General features: G+C 46.3%; 1 protein-coding gene and 1 long non-coding RNA gene across 5 annotated transcripts in view; one reads left to right on the plus strand and one right to left on the minus strand.

The window, feature by feature from the left end:
* LOC309360446 overlaps positions 1–17234 on the minus strand; it is a 359212-nt gene that overhangs the window by 78237 nt on the left and 263741 nt on the right. The gene's annotated exons all lie outside the window — the stretch shown is intronic.
* ATN1 (atrophin 1) overlaps positions 1–17234 on the plus strand; it is a 40269-nt gene that overhangs the window by 9554 nt on the left and 13481 nt on the right. For 2 of the 4 annotated variants that reach the window (XM_081893828.1, XM_081893826.1), the window contains exons 2-4: positions 12678–12891; positions 15207–15260; positions 15523–15660. In XM_081893828.1, the coding sequence (XP_081749954.1) occupies positions 12814–12891; positions 15207–15260; positions 15523–15660 (270 nt within the window). In that variant the 5' untranslated portion in view covers positions 12678–12813. Of the gene's footprint in view, positions 1–12393; positions 12892–15206; positions 15261–15522; positions 15661–17234 lie in introns of those variants that run through there. The other 2 variants (XM_081893827.1, XM_081893829.1) reach the window with 2 other exon arrangements.

Genomic DNA, 17234 nt, shown 5'->3' on the forward strand with positions numbered 1-17234 from the left:
CGTAGCCAAGCCCTGGCCTCCCCATGCAGGTGCGAAACAATGAACCCCACTTTCTCCTCCTCATCTTTAAAATCGTGACGGAGTAAATGCAGTGCATACACGACGTCCGCTCTGAAATTGGGATAGTCTTGCAAGTTGCCATTAAAATGCGGAACCAGGGCACCCCCCCGCCGTCCAAGCGCAATGCCCTCCGCTCTGGATCCTGGGGCCCCCGCCCTGTCCGCGTGTTCCCACCTTGCCTGCAAATCCTGGCACGTCTTCTCCAAGTCGTCATTCTTCTTCTGCGAAGCAATGACTGCCGATGTGAGAGCGGTAACCTGATCCCGCAGTGCAACCAGCTGCTCCTCAGCGCTCATGGCTGCTCCCGTTCGTGAGCTTCGCAAAAAAAATTTTTTTGCTTTCAGAGAGGGGACTTACTGTCACGGCCACCCAGGATGGGTCCCAGCTCACAAGAGACCTCACTCCGTTGCAGTTTATTTACAGGAAAAGTTTATTGAAGATTTCTGCTTCTCATACAGTTCAGCATTGTGGCCGTACGTCTGTCACGTTAGACCGCTGAAGTCCCCTCTGACTCCTCCCCTCTTCCACACCAACTTAATAGCCTGGCTCTAGACCACCTCTTCCTCTCCTTTCTTTTCCGCAGGGTCTTCCTGCCCCCCTGGGTTCCCTCTCTCCGTGACTCGCCTGAGGCTGAATCCTCTGCCGCCTCTTCCCCCCTCCTTCTGGCTTTGGGGCCGGGCTCCTCCCCTGAGCTCTCTCCACTTCCGCGCGCCTCTACGTTTGAACTTGGCGCGCGTACGTTGCTCCTGACCTTTCTTTCGACCGCTACACCACCCTTTGTTCTGCTCTCCACCCTTTCCGGCTGAACACCTTGCTCCAACCCCCTTTCTCTGTTCTCTCCTAATCCTGCTCCCTCCGAGAGGCTGACGACTCCACCCCCTTTACTCCGTTCCAGCTGAGACGCCTCTTGCTGCGTCTGTCTTCCACTGGGCTCCTCTCCGCTTCTCCCTTCTCCTCCCTTTTGCTTGATTAAGGTAACCCCCTTTTGAGAATCCTCTGACTCGCTGCTCAGACTCGTGGATTCCCTTAGAATTCCGTCATCTTCTTCCTCATCTTTCTGCCCCTCCTCCCACTCGCTCTCCGTCTCCTCTGTCATCTCCTCCTCTCTCCCAGAAACCCTGACACATACGCTTCAGGTTACATACTCCGCTAAGCCAGAAATAGTGCTTCAGGTTAAGAACTTTGCTTCAGGCTGAGAATAGAAATCATGCTCTGGTGGCGCAGCAGCATTGGGAGGCCCCATTAGCTAAAGTGGTGCTTCAGGCTAAGAACAGTTTCAGGTTAAGTACGGACCTCCGGAACGAATTAAGTACTTAACCCGAGGTACCACTGTAGAAATAGGAACAGAGTATCTCCCCTAAAGATCTGAACACAGGGTAAAGTTCATATTGGCCACCGAGCTTGAAGAAAAGGCAGGAAAGACGGAACCCAGAGAGGGAGAATATGTTTTCCTGTAGATGTAGCATCACTTTTATTTAGTTATGCCTTTTCACAAACTTGTGATTTGCCGTAGAACAAGGGTGGCAAATGTGATGTTGCTAAGTTGATGATGGACTACAACTCCTATCATCCCTGGTCACGCTGACTGGGGCTGATGGGAGTTGGAGTCCGACAGAATGTGGAGGGAGCCACATTGGTTACCACTGCTATAGAGTGTGCTTGAAACTCCATTTCAATGGTAGGCTGTTTCCAGAAGGGACACAGAAGCATGGCAGCCGCTCTTAGTTGTTTGTGTCTGTGTGAATGTACAAAATGACTTGTCAGAATGTGGCCAGTTTGGGCCAGTTCAAATGACAGGACTCCTGCAGCCAGTGTCGGACAGGCTGTTCTTTGAGTTCTGTTCATTATACTTTATTAATGCATTTCTTGGGTGAAGGGCACAGAATGGAGTGCAGGAATCGAGGGGCTTCACCAAAGGGAGCCCCGCAAAACCTCAGAAACCTGGGTCTCAGAAAGACCCAGAATCAGCCACTTCTTCTCCAAAGACCCAAACATAACATTGGTTTTCAGTTTAACTTATATCAGGCCTGCACAAATGGTGATCCACCAAACTGAACACAGCCAACCAGCCATGTATGGGAGCCCACTAAATTGAGAAACCTTTTGTTGTCGTTTTTGCTTGGATTTTTTTGCTTTGGGGATCACAAAAACAGGGATGGGTTTGGGCAGGTCCTGGTGGGCTCCAATAGGTGTCTGGTCTGCTGCGGTTGGCTTGGGAGCTCAGAAATTGTGCTAGTCTTGATTTCTAGAGAACAGTGTGTGAAAGCTAGTGACTTAAGGTAAAGGTAAAGGGACCCCTGACCATTAGGTCCAGTCGTGGCTGACTCTGGGGTTGCGGCACTCATCTCCTTTACTGGCCGAGGGAGCCGGCGTACAGCTTCCGGGTCATGTGGCCAGCATGACTCAGCCGCTTCTGGCGAACCAGAGCAGCACACAGAAATGCCGTTTACCTTCCCGCCGGAGTGGTACCTATTAATCTACTTGCACTTTTTGGCGTGCTTTCAAACTGCTAGGTTGGCAAGAGCAGTGACTGAGCAACAGGAGCTCACCCCATCGTCGGGATTCGAAACACTGACCTTCTGATTGGCAAGTCCTAGGCTTTGTGGTTTAAACCACAGCGCCACCCGCATCCCTAGTGACTTAAAGGTAAAGGTAAAGGTACCCCTGCCCGTACGGGCCAGTCTTGACAGACTCTGGGGTTGTGCGCCCATCTCACTTAAGAGGCCAGGGGCCAGCGCTGTCCAGAGACACTTCCGGGTCACGTGGCCAGCATGACATCGCTGCTCTGGCGAGCCAGAGCCGCACACGGAAACGCCGTTTACCTTCCCGCTGGTAAGCGGTCCCTATTTATCTACTTGCACCCGGAGGTGCTTTCGAACTGCTAGGTTGGCAGGCGCTGGGACCGAAAGACGGGAGCGCACCCCGCTGCAGGGATTCGAACCGCCGACCTTTCGATCGGCAAGTCCTAGGCGCTGAGGCTTTAACCCACAGCACCACCTGCGTCCCTCCCTAGTGACTTAGTGAGTAGTTTTTACCCACTCCCCACTCATCTTTCATTACTCTTTGCCACTCCCGTTGCACCAAAGTTTCTTGGGAATGGCTGTGGCAGGTCTATGTCTTTAAACACAGATTTGCCTGAATCTTGTATAAGATGATCGGTGGAAGTATAATATAGAGCACCTAAGGGTCACATGGGAGGTGAGGCTGAACTTCTCCACTCACTTTCTCTCTGCAGCTCGTTTTCTCTTGCCCTGCCTACTTGCTTTCTTCCAGTGAGACTCGTTTCCAGTACAGTCATACCTTGGGTTGAAGTAGCTTCGGGATAAGTATTTTTGGGTTGCGCACTGCGACGACCCGGAAGTAATGGAGGACGTTACTTCCGGGTTTCGCCGCTCATGCATGCACAGACTGTCAAAATGACGTCATTCCCATGAGCAGAAGTGGCGAATCGCAACCCATGCATGTGCAGACGCAGAGACGCTGGTTGCGTTCACTTCTCGATGCGAACGGGGCTCTGGAACAGATGATAATAATAATAATAATACAATTTATTTATATCCCGCCCTCCCCAGCCGAAGCCGGGCTCAGGGCGGCTAACAACAATAAAACAGTACAACAGAACACAACACTCTAAAATCATTCATTATAAAATTAATTCAAATCAAACCAATGGCAACCATTGGGCCAGAGCTCCGCGAAGATTGCCGAAGGAGGGAGTCAGGCTGTGCCCTGGCCAAAGGCCTGGTGGAACAGCTCTGTCTTGCAGGCCCTGCGGAAAGATGTCAAGTCCCACAGGGCCCTAGTCTCTTGTGATAGAGTGTTCCACCAGATCGGAGCCACAGCCGAAAAAGCCCTGGCTCTAGTTGAGGCCAGCCTAACCTCTCTGTGGCCTGGGACCTTCAAGATGTTTTTATTTGAAGACCGTAAGTTTCTCTGTGAGACATACCAGGAGAGGTGGTCCCGTATGTACAAGGATCCCATTCACATCCAGAGGTACCACTGTACTGGAATCCAGTCAGGGGGGGACGACTTTTGGGGATAGATGGGGAGAGTGAAGGTTCAGTATCCTTGCCCCAGAGTGACTGGGGCAACCCAGATGGTCAGAGTATGAGTAATAAATTATTGTTATTATTGTTATTGTATTATTATTATTATTATTATTATTATTATTATTATTATTATTATTATTATTATTCTGCTGCTGCTTTGGCACTTTAAATCACTCCCACCACATATGCACACATGCATTAGATGTGAAATGAGCTGCTCCCTTGTTTGTCAGAAGAAGAAGAAGACGAGGAGTTTGGATTTGATATCCCGCTTTATCACCACCCTAAGGAGACTCAAAGCGGCTCACATTCTCCTTTCCCTTCCTCCCCCACAACAAACACTATGTGGCTCCTTCATTATCACATGAAATTTTGGACTCCTTCCCTGCCTCTTTGCATTCGATAAGATCTGTGTCCCAGCTGTGTAAATCACGGTACATCATACGATTTAGTGGTACGGTTCCATTGGCTGTGTGAAGACACCATGCTTGGAGATTTCTGGGTTGCTGCCTGGATCTGCTAACATCCTTCAAAGCCTTTCTAGGTGGGTGGATTGGAAAAGGCATTGGGTCTCTCTTTCCACCTCCACCCCCCCTTTGTTTGCCATTTGAAGCTGCAAAAACCTGTCCAATTGCTTTCTTGTAGTAAGACCAGGAGTAGTTTGTGAAATGCTGGATTGTCCTTTCGTTCTGCGTTGGGCAGAGTGGATAAATGGGAGCCAGAAACTGTCAGGGTGTCTGTCCATTCCCCTGCCCCATATTCCTTATCACTATTTGGAGTTACATTTCGTTCCTCCTACCAGTTTTGCAACTCCTTCCAGTTCTATAGGACAGTGTTTCACAACCTTCTGCCTCCAGCTGTTTTTGAACTACAACTCCCATCATCCCTGACTAGCAAGACCAGTAGCAAGGGATGATGGGAATTGTAGTCCAAAAACAGCTGGAGGCACAAGGTTGGGAAACACTGCTATAGGATCAAGCTAAGGCCTTCCCTTTCTGGGCCTCTCCACATGTTTTGGACTACAATTAGCCACCAGTCAAGCACAGCAGATGAGAGTTGGCATTGCAAACCTCTGGAGGGCCAAGGTTGAGGAAGGCAGAGGTATACAGCCCCGTTTGAATATGTAAAATATGTATTTATTTATTTTATGCATCACCAGGTGTGAAAGCAGTAGCTGCAAAGTGACGATTCAGGTTTCAGAGATGCATGGCGTTATTCCTTGCGACACTGCATGCATGTACACTGTCATTGCAGTGTGTGAGGCTGTAACTGACAGCAGATTGACGTGTGCGTGCGTGTTTGTGTGTGACACCTAATTACCCAGCACCAGGCAACTCACAACAGAAAGTGGCTCTGCCGAATTGTCTTCAAGGCAATGGGAGGTGACACAAAACCTCTCCATGCTGTTTCATCGGTGTTGACTCATTCACACATGCTTGTTCATACTGACGTGATGCTCTCTGCCCACGCACAAACAGCCCCTGAACTTCTGCCATAACATTCCTGGCTGTGGGCATGCCCGTGGTTTCCCAAGGTGTGGCCCTCAGGCTATGGGGTGTGTGGGTGTGTGAATGTGTGTCATACACATGGTTCTGCCAAATTACAGGTTGGTTACAGACCTATAGAAAGGTAATGTTCCCCAGGGACTCCAAAAGACCGCTATAGCCATATGACATGTGCTACGAAAGGGTATGATAGAGAGGGATTGTCTGGGTGGAATTCAGTGCTGCACAAAGGAGATTGTTCCATTCGTGCAAGCTTTTCTGGGTACCCCAACAGAAAAATCTCCCTTCACTTCCTGCTGCAGACTGTTCTACGATTTCTTCTGACCCTCCAGAATGGATTTGGGGAAGATGGCAGGGGAAGAAAGGGGAAGAACCAGTTGTACTAATAGGAGGTTTTGCACTGGTTTTTGCTAGCAGGATGGGTTCCTTGATGTGCCTACATACCGTATTTTTTGCTCTATAAGACTCACTTTTCCCTCCTAAAAAGTAAGTGGAAATGTGTGTGCATCTTATGGAGCGAATGCAGGCTGTGCAGCTATCCCAGAAGCCAGAACAGCAAGGGATTGTTGATTTCACTGCGTAGCGATCCCTCTTGCTGTTCTGGCTTCTGAGATTCAGAATATATTTTTTTTCTTGTTTTCCTCCTCCAAAAACTAGGTGCGTCTTGTGGTCTGGTGCTTCTTATAGAGCGAAAAATACAGTATTTTGAAATGCTACCACCCAGGAGAAGATGTTTCAGTGGTTAGAAGTGGTCTGTTGGCCTACCAACTTTGGGAAAGGGCTTGATAAGTTTTCCATGTGACTGTCCGGTGGCACGGTACGCCAATTTGACTGCAGATCAAGAGGTCCCTCCTTCATCCTGGCAGTGTTTGAAACTAGCCAGGCGTGTTTTGCGACTGGGGCAGGTCCAATCATGACCACGTGGAAATCTCTGGATGGCTGGTTGGTGCCTGGGGAAAGCAAAATCTCACTTAAGAGAAGGACCTGAAATATTTTCCTTGAAGCTTGATTTTGTTTTATTCTGGATTATTTTATTTGATGTTTCAATGTGTTGTGAACCACTTTGAGATTTCTTCTTTAAAATATAAGTTGGTATAGAAATGGACAGCTGTCTTGCCCCAAAGTGGCAACTTAGACATTCCATTTTGGCGACTGCGACCTTGGTTTAAGGAGCCATTTGGCACCTAGCTTACATATCTGAGTTTCTCACACTGTTCTGTATGTTGCAGGAAATAGACCATGACCTTCCAAAATAGCTCAAAGCGAGCTTAGTTAACATGAAACACATTTTCTTGCTTAGCATTAATGAACTGCTATATTTCTGAGTGTGAATGTTTTCCGTGTGAAAAGGAGAATACTGCTAAACACCGCTAGGAGCTGCAAACTGTTCTGCAACCCAGAATATCTGTTACATTTTCCTTTTTCAAAAACTCTGCATGATGCAAAATGATCCTAGTTTTTTTTATAGCACGAGCCTAAGGATGCTTGCTTAGAAGTAATTCCTATTGTGTCCAGTGGAAATTAGATTTTAAACGAAGAATCTGTTAATCTGTTTCTTGTTATTTTACCTTTTCAAAATTCTCAAATTATTGTAGTTAATTCTTCTTTGTTTTCTTACAATCAAGCGGTTTATAGATTTTGTGAAATAAGTGAGAAATGGATACCTCCTTCCCACCCACAAATTTGCTTGAGTGCATCTCCAGGATACTGAATAGCAATATGTACGCATTTAAACTCATTCCTTCATGAAATTCTCTTGTGCATCTCACATTAAAGGGAACAAACAGGAGCTGTGCAAGAGCAGCGCTATATTCTAACATGTATCCCATTCACTTCAATGGGACTTGCAGAAGAGAATTCCCTATTTCTACTGGATTGTTCTGTGCTGTAAATGTTAGGGGCCCAATAATAAAAAATACAGGTTAAATGAACAATACTTTCCTCTTTAAAATTTCTAGGGAAATGGCAGAAATTGGAATAAAGGTAAAGGGACCCCTGACCATTAGGTCCAGTCGTGGCCGACTCTGCGGTTGTGGCGCTCATCTTGCTTTACTGACTGAAGGAGCCGGTGTACAGTTTCCGGGTCATGTGGCCAGCATGACTAAGCCGCTTCTGGCGAACCAGAGCAGCGCACGGAAACACTGTTTACCTCCCCGCCGGAGCGGTACCTATTTATCTACTTGCACTTTGACGTGCTTTCGAACTGCTAGGTTGGCAGGAGCAGGGACCGAGCAACGGGAGCTCACCCCGTCGCAGGGATTCGAACCGCTGACCTTCTGATCGGCAAGTCCTAGGCTCTGTGGTTTAACCCACAGCACCACCCGCGTCCCAAGTGCTGTAAATATTAGGGGCCCAATAATAAAGAATACAGGTTAAATGAACAATTCCTTCCTCTTTAAAATTTCTAGGGAAATGGCAGAAATTGGAATAGTATCCATCAATTCTGAATTCTGTTACTGTGACATAGAATGATAAGAATTAAACTAAGATTGTGGAATTGTATGGAGGAAAAGTTTCCCAGGTGTCTTAAACCGCAGTTTCTCTGCCTGACTTTAGTGTTGTCGTTACGATTCCATCAAGGTACATGACTCTTTTTAGCGTTACATAAACAGGAAAAAAAATTCCCTGCCCCAAAGAGCTTAAAACCTACGGTATATTTTGACTGTGGGAAAGACCTAAAGGGAGGGGAGGGAGAGGCAACGTTGCTTGGGGAACCAGGGTAATATGAAAAAGTTCCCTTATACTGTACGGTGTTCTGGTTCATGTTTGGATTAGGAGCTGGGGTGCCAGGGTTAAAATCTCTACCTATGAAGCTCACCGGGTGACCTTGGGCCAGCCACAGCTACTCTCAATCTAACCTACCTCACAGGGTTGCTGTGAGCATCAACATGGGAAGGGGCGTGTCAGGGAACTGCCATCGGAACTAGAGGGAAGGCTCCAGAGGGATGCCGGAGAGGGTCCCAGTAGGGAGAGAGGCAGCCCATCTGCTGGGGAAGGAAATCAGCGTAATACCAGTGGAGAAGGGGGGCAGATGGGGGAATCGGCGAGGGGGCTCCATGACTCCTCGCCGGGGACCAGTGGGGAGAGCACGGGTCCTCCGCTGCCGACACCCTCCCTGCGCAGAAGACTTTCGCACAGGGAGAGTAGGAGGAGACTTGGCGTCAAAGAACTTCTTTGCTGGAAGAAGTTCAAGAAACGCCCACTGATGGATTCTGCCAGCGACTGAAACAGCCACAAAGTGAAGGGCTGTCCAGACAGAAAGGGTTCAACCAGGTAACCTAGCCAGCAGTGGCGGCAACTTACGCACGAGCAACCCCTAGAACCATCACAGGGCGGAATATGTATTTTTAATTATTTTCTCATATTTAGAGACCACTTTTCACTGCACATGGTCTCATGTGTGCCACCCTAAGCTCCTTGGAGGAGAGGTTGGATAGGTAAAGGTAAAGGCCCCCTGGATGGTTAAGTCCGGTCAAAGGGGACTATGGGGTTGTGGTGCTCATCTTGCTTTCAGGCCGAGGTAGCCGGCATTTGTCTGCAGACAGCTTTCTGGGTCATGAGGCCAGCATGACTAAACTGCTTCTGGTGCAATGAAACACTATGACGGAAACCAGAGCGCACGGAAACACCATTTACCTTCCCGCCACAGTGGTACCTATTTATCTACTTGCACTGGTGTGCTTTCGAACTGCTAGGTTGGCAGGAGCTGGGACAGAGCAACGGGAGTTCACCCCATCGCAGGGATTCGAACCGCCGACCTTCTGATCGGCAAGCCCAAGAGGCTCTGTGGTTTAGACCGCAGCACCACCCTTTTAACACTGTGGTGGGCTAAAAAACAACAACATGGGGTAGATGGGTGGGTGACATAGGGATTTCCAGGCATGAGGAAGTGGCAGAAAGCAAGGAACAGAAATTTAAGTTCTTCTGATACGAAAGAGGCTTCTTCTGTCTCCATGGTACTGATGTTGCGGGCATATTCTTATACCTAAAACTGATGGGGGGGGGTAATCTTTGATTAGAGAACTATTTTGAAGTGAAAACTTGGGGGTGAGGGACGACACAGAAGCAGCTATGTGTCCTAACAAATCCACATTTGCGGAGATGCCAGACAGTGCTGACATAGGGCAGTTTTCCGTGGAATGAAGTGGCAATGTGGCAAGGAGTTTCTGAATACTTCACTGGTTCTGATCAGTGTTGGAAATGAGCCAGGCACGCGTTGCCACCGGTGAGAGTCCAATTGCGGCAATGTGGAGATTTCTGGCCACCAGGTTGGCAAGCACAGTTTAAAAACCTCTGCCTTAGTCCATAGTTACACCATTTCCATTCCTGTTATGTACTGAAGTCCTCACCCTGGGCCAGCAGGGGGATACTGTAGATAGTTCAGGTCCACATATGCAAATAAGGGATCAAAAGTAACATTCAGGGATTGGATAGTTACAGAAAATGGTTACAGTTGCATTGTAGTGGAGCTCTATATAAGCAGGCTGGCTGAACCCTTCAGTTCAGTTCTGTTCTGACCTGTGAATAAACAAGAGCTGTTTGAAGAATCGCTGTGTCGTCTGATATGTTCACCCACAACTTAACTATTTCCATTTCCATTTCCATTTCCATTTCCATTTCCATTTCCACTATGTGTGTTTGCTTGCTTCTCCTTCCTGCATAGTGGGACAAGTGAATTGCTCTAAGAGGAAGCTACAGTCAAGCAATGTAGTTGAGATTGTAGAATTGTAGTGTTGGAAGGAAACCTCAAGGGGCATGTAGCCCAACCCCCTGGCAAATAGACATTCCATTGTTGTGGCAATAGTAACCTGGATTTAAAGTGTCATTTGGCCTGATTAGATAACTAATAATAATAATAAGATTTATACCCTGCCCATCTGGCTGGGTCTCCCCAGCCACTCTGGGCGGCTCCCAACAGAATATTAAAAACACGATAAAACATCAAACATTAAAAACAAGGCTGCCTTCAGAGGTCTTCTAAAAGTCAGATAGTTGTTTCTTTCCTTGACATCTGACGGGAGGGCGTTCCACAGGGCGGGTGCCACTACCGAGAAGTCCCTCTGCCTGGTTCCCTGTAACCTCACTTCTCGCAGTGAGGGAACTGCCAGAAGGCCCTCAGAGCTGGACCTCAGTGTCTGGGCAGAACGATGGGGGTGGATAATAATAGGATCTTGCCTATTTTCACACACTAGCAACATAACCTTTCGAATTCTATCCGCGATATTTTATCTGCACAATCAGAATGGATTTCAGAAACCAAAAAGTTGTATTGAAAAATTTGACTCCCAAGCCGTCTGGCCCCAAAATGGCAACTAGACATTCTGTTTAGGCAATTGTAACCCTGGTTTAAGGAGCCATTTAGCACCTAGCTTTGAGTTCTAACACTGCCTGTGAGCCACAACATTAACATGAGCCGGCATGGTTGGAGTTAGCCCAAGCCATGTAAGTTGTGCTCCTAATAAATGACTTTACCATGCAAAATGGCACCCCACATGGCTCATGTCTGGACGTCAACCAGATCGCAGTGGCCCTAGAATGGTAACGGGAGTCAGAAAAGAATCAGAAATCCAGACACAGGGATATGGATGTGTTTTAATCTCATTTACTGATCATTTTAAATTAAAAAATAATGTTTTTATTTAAACCGCCTAGAGGTTTTACTGCAGTGAAAGTGGTAGACAGGGGGTGACCTATTAGCACACATCTGAAACGTGTGAGATTGTGCACAAGCACACACGCCAAGCTTGGAAGGAACCAAAAATTTCACAAAACACGTGGCATAACTGCACAGGATGAACTTGCTCCACTTACACATACAGGGGCCAAGAATGGACCCTCCATGTGAAATGGTCCTCAACTATATGCAATTTGTTAAGTAACATTAAAATAAATGACTGCATCTTCTGGTCAAAGCCCAGTGACTTGATTTCCTTTTGGGAGTCATGTGTAATATACATTTTCTTGACTATAATTTATCAGTGCATTTGGTGGGGGAATTCTGTTTTATAAGGCGCTTCGCTTAAAATAACCTATGATTCTATAAAAGGATATCAGTAGCATGGTCATGAATTGAGCAAATTTTTGAAGCAATGGGTTTTCTTGTAGTCCAGCTTCACAGACATGCGATCAAGGAGAGGGAATCACTGTTAATGTTGAAACTGATAAATAAGAGCAACTGAAGGAACATAATAATTCAGGAACAACAATAAGCAGTTGTAGTGTCGATGTTTTGTTGTATTTTGTGGCAATAAATGATTTCATTTTTTTATGTTGTTCTTGCCAGTTTTGGGGGAAGTACAGTGGTACCTCGGGTTACATACACTTCAGGTTACATACGCTTCAGGTTACAGACTCCTCTAACCCAGAAATAGTACCTCGGGTTAAGAACCTTGCTTCAGGATGAGAACAGAAATCGTGTTCCGGCAGCGCGGCAGCAGCAGGAGGCCCCATTAGCTAAAGTGGTGCTACAGGTTAAGAACAGTTTCAGGTTAAGTACGGACCTCCGGAACGAATTAAGTACTTAACCAGAGGTACCACTGTAGTCTATAAATGAACAAAATGAAAGCATAGACTCATTTCTTTCTGCTGCTTTGAAATGCTTAGTGCAATTTGTTGTGTTTTAAATTGTAACTGTGTATTCACTGAAAGGAACTGAGGTTAAGGGGCATTATGCTATAATAATAATAATAATAATAATAATAATAATAATAATAATAATTATTATTTATACATACATACATACATACATACATACATACTCCACCCTTCTGGTTGGTTTCTCCAGAGTGCTGGATGAGGCCCTGGGAGACCAGGGTTCAAATCCCTCCTCTGCTGCGAATCTCGCTGGATGACTTTGGGCCTGCCACTGCCTCTCAGCCTAACCTACCTCACAGGGTCGTTGTGGAGATAGAATGGAGAGGAGAAGTTATGTTCGCCCCCTTGAGCTCCCTGGAAAGAAGGAGGGATATAAATCAAGGAATGAAGAAATCTCTAGCTATGATTCACCTACACAGCACCTCCAGACCTCTTAATCCTTCCCACTAACCCAAATTCTCTGTTTTAGGAATTGTTGGGAGCCTAGCATCCTTGGACAAAGTTCTCCCTGCCCTTTTCCTGAAGAGCAGAGGTTGTTTTACCCCCTTGAGGCTCACACCTCAGTCTCCCAAGGAATAGTTGTGTGGCGGACTGCATAAAAGTTAATGTTTTCATCCACTCGGACAAAGGAGAATGGGGACCCTACATCCAAAAGAATGAAGACTCGACAGAATAAAGACTCCGTAAGTGCCCAGGAGACTGCGGGGTAGAGAGAGGAGGAATGACTCAGGGTCTCTCCAGTATTGTTGCAAAGCCATCATAGCCAGAAGCCTTACCCTCCATGAATTTGTCTCAGCTCCTTTTAACGCCATCCAAGTTGTTTTGGGCAATGAGGTAGAATCAACTTAGAGGCGGGTCTGCAGGGGAGACTTTGAGGACATTGGAAAAGCTTAAGGGTTCGTGGACATAAATAGCAGGGGAGCTGGTCACTTGTGGACCATTTCCACCTGGGTGATGGATAATTTTGGGGTGCGGTTTGGAGGGGGGAGAAGCAAAAAAGGGGGGGATTTGGGTGTTAAATTGTTTCAGTTGATTAATTCTCTGCCTTTTAATTTATAAATTAAGTGACTCAGTTCTAAATAAAGCCATGTCTAACAAAAGAAACCCCAACACCCTCAAGATAGGTGTGTTTTCAATATATGAAACGTAAAGCTGGATTATTAACAAATCAATAAACTAAAGTTAACTAATCACTCTTGGGAGGAAAGGTCTTCCTAAAGAGTGTTCTTTTTAATCCCCTATTACAATCCCCTATTACAAACGTGGGACACAGGTGGCGCTGTGGGTTAAAGCCTCAGTGCCTAGGACTTGCTGATCGAAAGGTCGGCGGTTCGAATCCCTGCTGCGGGGTGCGCTCCCGCTGCTCGGTCCCAGCGCCTGCCAACCTAGCAGTTCGAAAGCACCTCCGGGTGCAAGTAGATAAATAGGGACCGCTTACCAGCGGGAAGGTAAACGGCGTTTCCGTGTGCAGCTCTGGCTCGCCAGAGCAGCGATGTCACACTGGCCACGTGACCCGGAAGTGTCTCCGGACAGCGCTGGCCCCTGGCCTCTTAAGTGAGATGGGCGCACAACCCCAGAGTCTGTCAAGACTGGCCCGTACGGGCAGGGGTACCTTTACCTTTACCTTTATTACAAACGTCCTTCAGTGATATAACTGTGTTCCCCAAACTGTCAGCCTCTGAGGTCCACCAAATAATGAATGGACGCTTTAGTGCAGAGGCCTTCAAACATCTCACCTTGATAACTTGCCTCCTTTAGAATTGTTGGGAGAAAATCTTCTAAGATGTTGCTGGACTCGTACTCCCATCAATCCCAGACAACTTGGCCATTGGTCAGAGATGTTGGGAGCTGTGATCCAGCATGATTTGGGGAGCACCTCATTGGCTACTCCTGTTCTAGGGTGTACATTCGGGTCACACAGGGTCTGGTCAGGTTCGTGGGGCCTCATGAATTTTCACTTACGATGCACCTGGGTCATGTACAACAGCCCCTTGCAGAAGGAATATAATAATAATAATAATTTATTATTTCTACCCCGCCCATCTGGCTGGGCTTCCCCAGCCACTCTGGGCAGCTTCCAAAAATTATTTAGGGCTTTAAAGGTCAGCACCAACACTTTGAATTGCACTCGGAAACATACTGGGAGCCAATGTAGGTCTTTCAAGAGCGGTGTTATGTGGTCTCAGCGGCCACTCCCAGTCACCAGTCTGGCTGCCGCGTTCTGGATTAGTTGTAGTTTCCAGGTCACCTTCAAAGGTAGCCCCACGTAGAGCGCATTGCAGTAGTCCAAGCGGGAGATAACCAGAGCATGCACCACTCTGGCGAGGCAGTCTGCAGGCAGATAGGGTCTCATCCTGTGTACCAGATGGAGCTGGTAGACAGCTGCCCTGGATACCGAATTGACCTGCACCTCCATGGACAGCTGTGAGTCCAAAATGACTCCCAGGCTGCGCACCTGGTCCTTCAGGGGCACAGTTACCCCATTTAGGACCAGGGAATCCCCCACACCTGCCCGCCTCCTGTCCCCCCAAAACAGTACTTCTGTCTTGTCAGGATTCAATCTCAATCTGTTAGCTGCCATCCATCCTCCAACCGCCTCCAGACACTCACACAGGACCTTCACCGCCTTCACTGGTTCTGATTTGAAAGGAAGAGCAGCAGTAATGGGCAGAGTGCCTTTCAGGAAAGTTTGTGCACCATTGTTGAAGTCCACAACGAGGCATCCTTGACAAGCCTCCAAGGAACCTCAGAGTTTCCTGAAACACAGCGTGAAAACTGCAGATTTATTAATGGATAAGTAAGATAATGGACTAGGCAGAACTGGCAAAATTAACAGCAGAATGAAGAGAAGCTAATGATGAGTGTTTTATGGAAGAATGGATGGCTTTTTCGGGATACTTAAGGAAATATTATAGCATGATGGAACTCATGAGCAGGATTTGAGCTATGAACCAACAGATGTAATTAGATTATAATAATTGTGGTTATGATTTAATAGATGGAAGATAGGGTGCATCAGAAGGGGAGGAACAGCAACTCCATGGAAAACAAGGTGGGAAGTTGCAAAAAAAGCAAAAAGACGAAATTGTGCTTGTTTGTATATGTTAAAAATGTTGAAACTTAATGAAATATAATCGGAGGGTGGGGGAACTTATCACTTTGACAGTTCCATGCATCAAAGCGATGGTGCGATTCAACCCTGAGAAACACTTGTCAGAACAGGGTGGGAGTGGCCCCAGCTTGGGATAAGCAGGAGACACTTTCACAGGACCATTGAAAGAAGCCTCTCGTCTCTCCGTTAATTTTCTCTGCAGATGTCGATGAGGAGTGGTAGGAAGAAGGAGACTCCAGGGCCCCGAGAGGAGCTCAGGACCCGGGGCCGAGCTTCTCCAGGTGGCGTCAGCACTTCCAGCAGTGATGGCAAGGCTGAGAAATCCCGGCAAACTTCCAAGGTAGGTCATCATAGCTTCCGTGTCAAGCTACACTTTTGCAGCTCAAGAATTGGAAGTGACAGTAACACACTTATTTGAGTTGCACCAGATAGTCCCCAGTTTTGGTTTTTATGTGCAGTAGATGTTCTACCCAAATGCACCAATGGGAAATGCAAGTTTGTCGAATTCTTCACATCCATGGCACATGGTACCTGAGACCAGTAAGGCGGCATCTCTGGATCTCTTATGCTGCGCCATCATGACCCTATCAAGAGTCAGGAAAATTAGAACAAGCAATGATGAATGTTTACCTTTTATTTAATTCACCTTTGTTGTGATTTTGCAGGGGTTTGTGCGGCCTTGTTAATATGATTGTGTTTCCTTAACCTTTTTGAAAGTCTCAATGAAAAATTGCGTTTAAAAAAAAGCTGCTTTAGAAATTTCTCCAAAAAAACACTTAGATTGATAAAATAATTGCCGTTCAAAAATCCTTTTGAGTGAAGTTGATTTACCCAGCAACTGATTCTTTAGCACCTCTATCTGTCTATCTATCATCTATATCTATCTATCTATCTATCTATCTATCTATCTATCTATCTATCTATCTATCATCTATCTATCTATCTATCTATCTATCTATCTATCATCTATCTATCTATCTATCATCTATCATCTATCTATCTATCTATCTATCTATCTATCTATCTATCTATCATCTATCATCTATCATCTATCTATCATCTATCTATCATCTATCTATCTATCTATCTATCTATCTATCTATCTATCTATCATCTATCTATCATCTATCTATCTATCTATCTAACAATCTATCTATCTATCATCTATCATCTATATCTATCTATATCTATCTATCTATCTATCTATCTATCTATCATCTATCTATCTATCTATCTATCTATCTATCTATCTATCATCTATCTATCTATCTATCTATCTATCTATCTATCTATCTATCTGTTGCTTCTTCCTCCTGGATGGAAAAGCCTCACAGTGCTCTGCTCAGTATCAGCACTGTGTCCAAGTGAGAGCAATACAAATTAACAACTGAACAACAATTGCTCCTGCGAGCAAATGCTTTGCAGCACTCAGTTATGCACCCCAGAGGGCTTCCTCTTTGGAGCAATTATTGTCCACTTGTTAATTTGCATTATCTTCACTCTCACAAACATGGATAGCTCAGTCGGTCAGAGTGTGGGGCTGATAACGCCAAGGCTGCAGTTCCGATCCCCATATGGGGCAGCTGCACATTCCTGCATCGCAGGGGGGTGGACTAGATGATGCTCAGGGTCCCTTCCGACTCTACAATTCTGTGTAATCACTTGTCCTGTGTTCTGTCATCAAGTAACAAAATATGATCACCTGCATAGCCTCACAATGCCTTGCCATTCTCTTCCCGAACTTTGAACGATGGGATCATTCCTTTGACTAGGACAGGAAGTAGTTTCAGCTAGTCTAGCATGCACATCGTGTTACATTACAATTTCCACAGTTAATAGAAGGCAAAAAACAAACAAAAAACGTACCTTGCAAAACTTGGGGGAGAAATTTCTAACCGGGCCTTTCTCTGCCTT

The sequence above is a fragment of the Podarcis melisellensis genome, assembly GCF_964234715.1.
Source record: "Podarcis melisellensis genome assembly, chromosome: 17".
Taxonomy (NCBI): Eukaryota; Metazoa; Chordata; class Lepidosauria; order Squamata; family Lacertidae; genus Podarcis; species Podarcis melisellensis.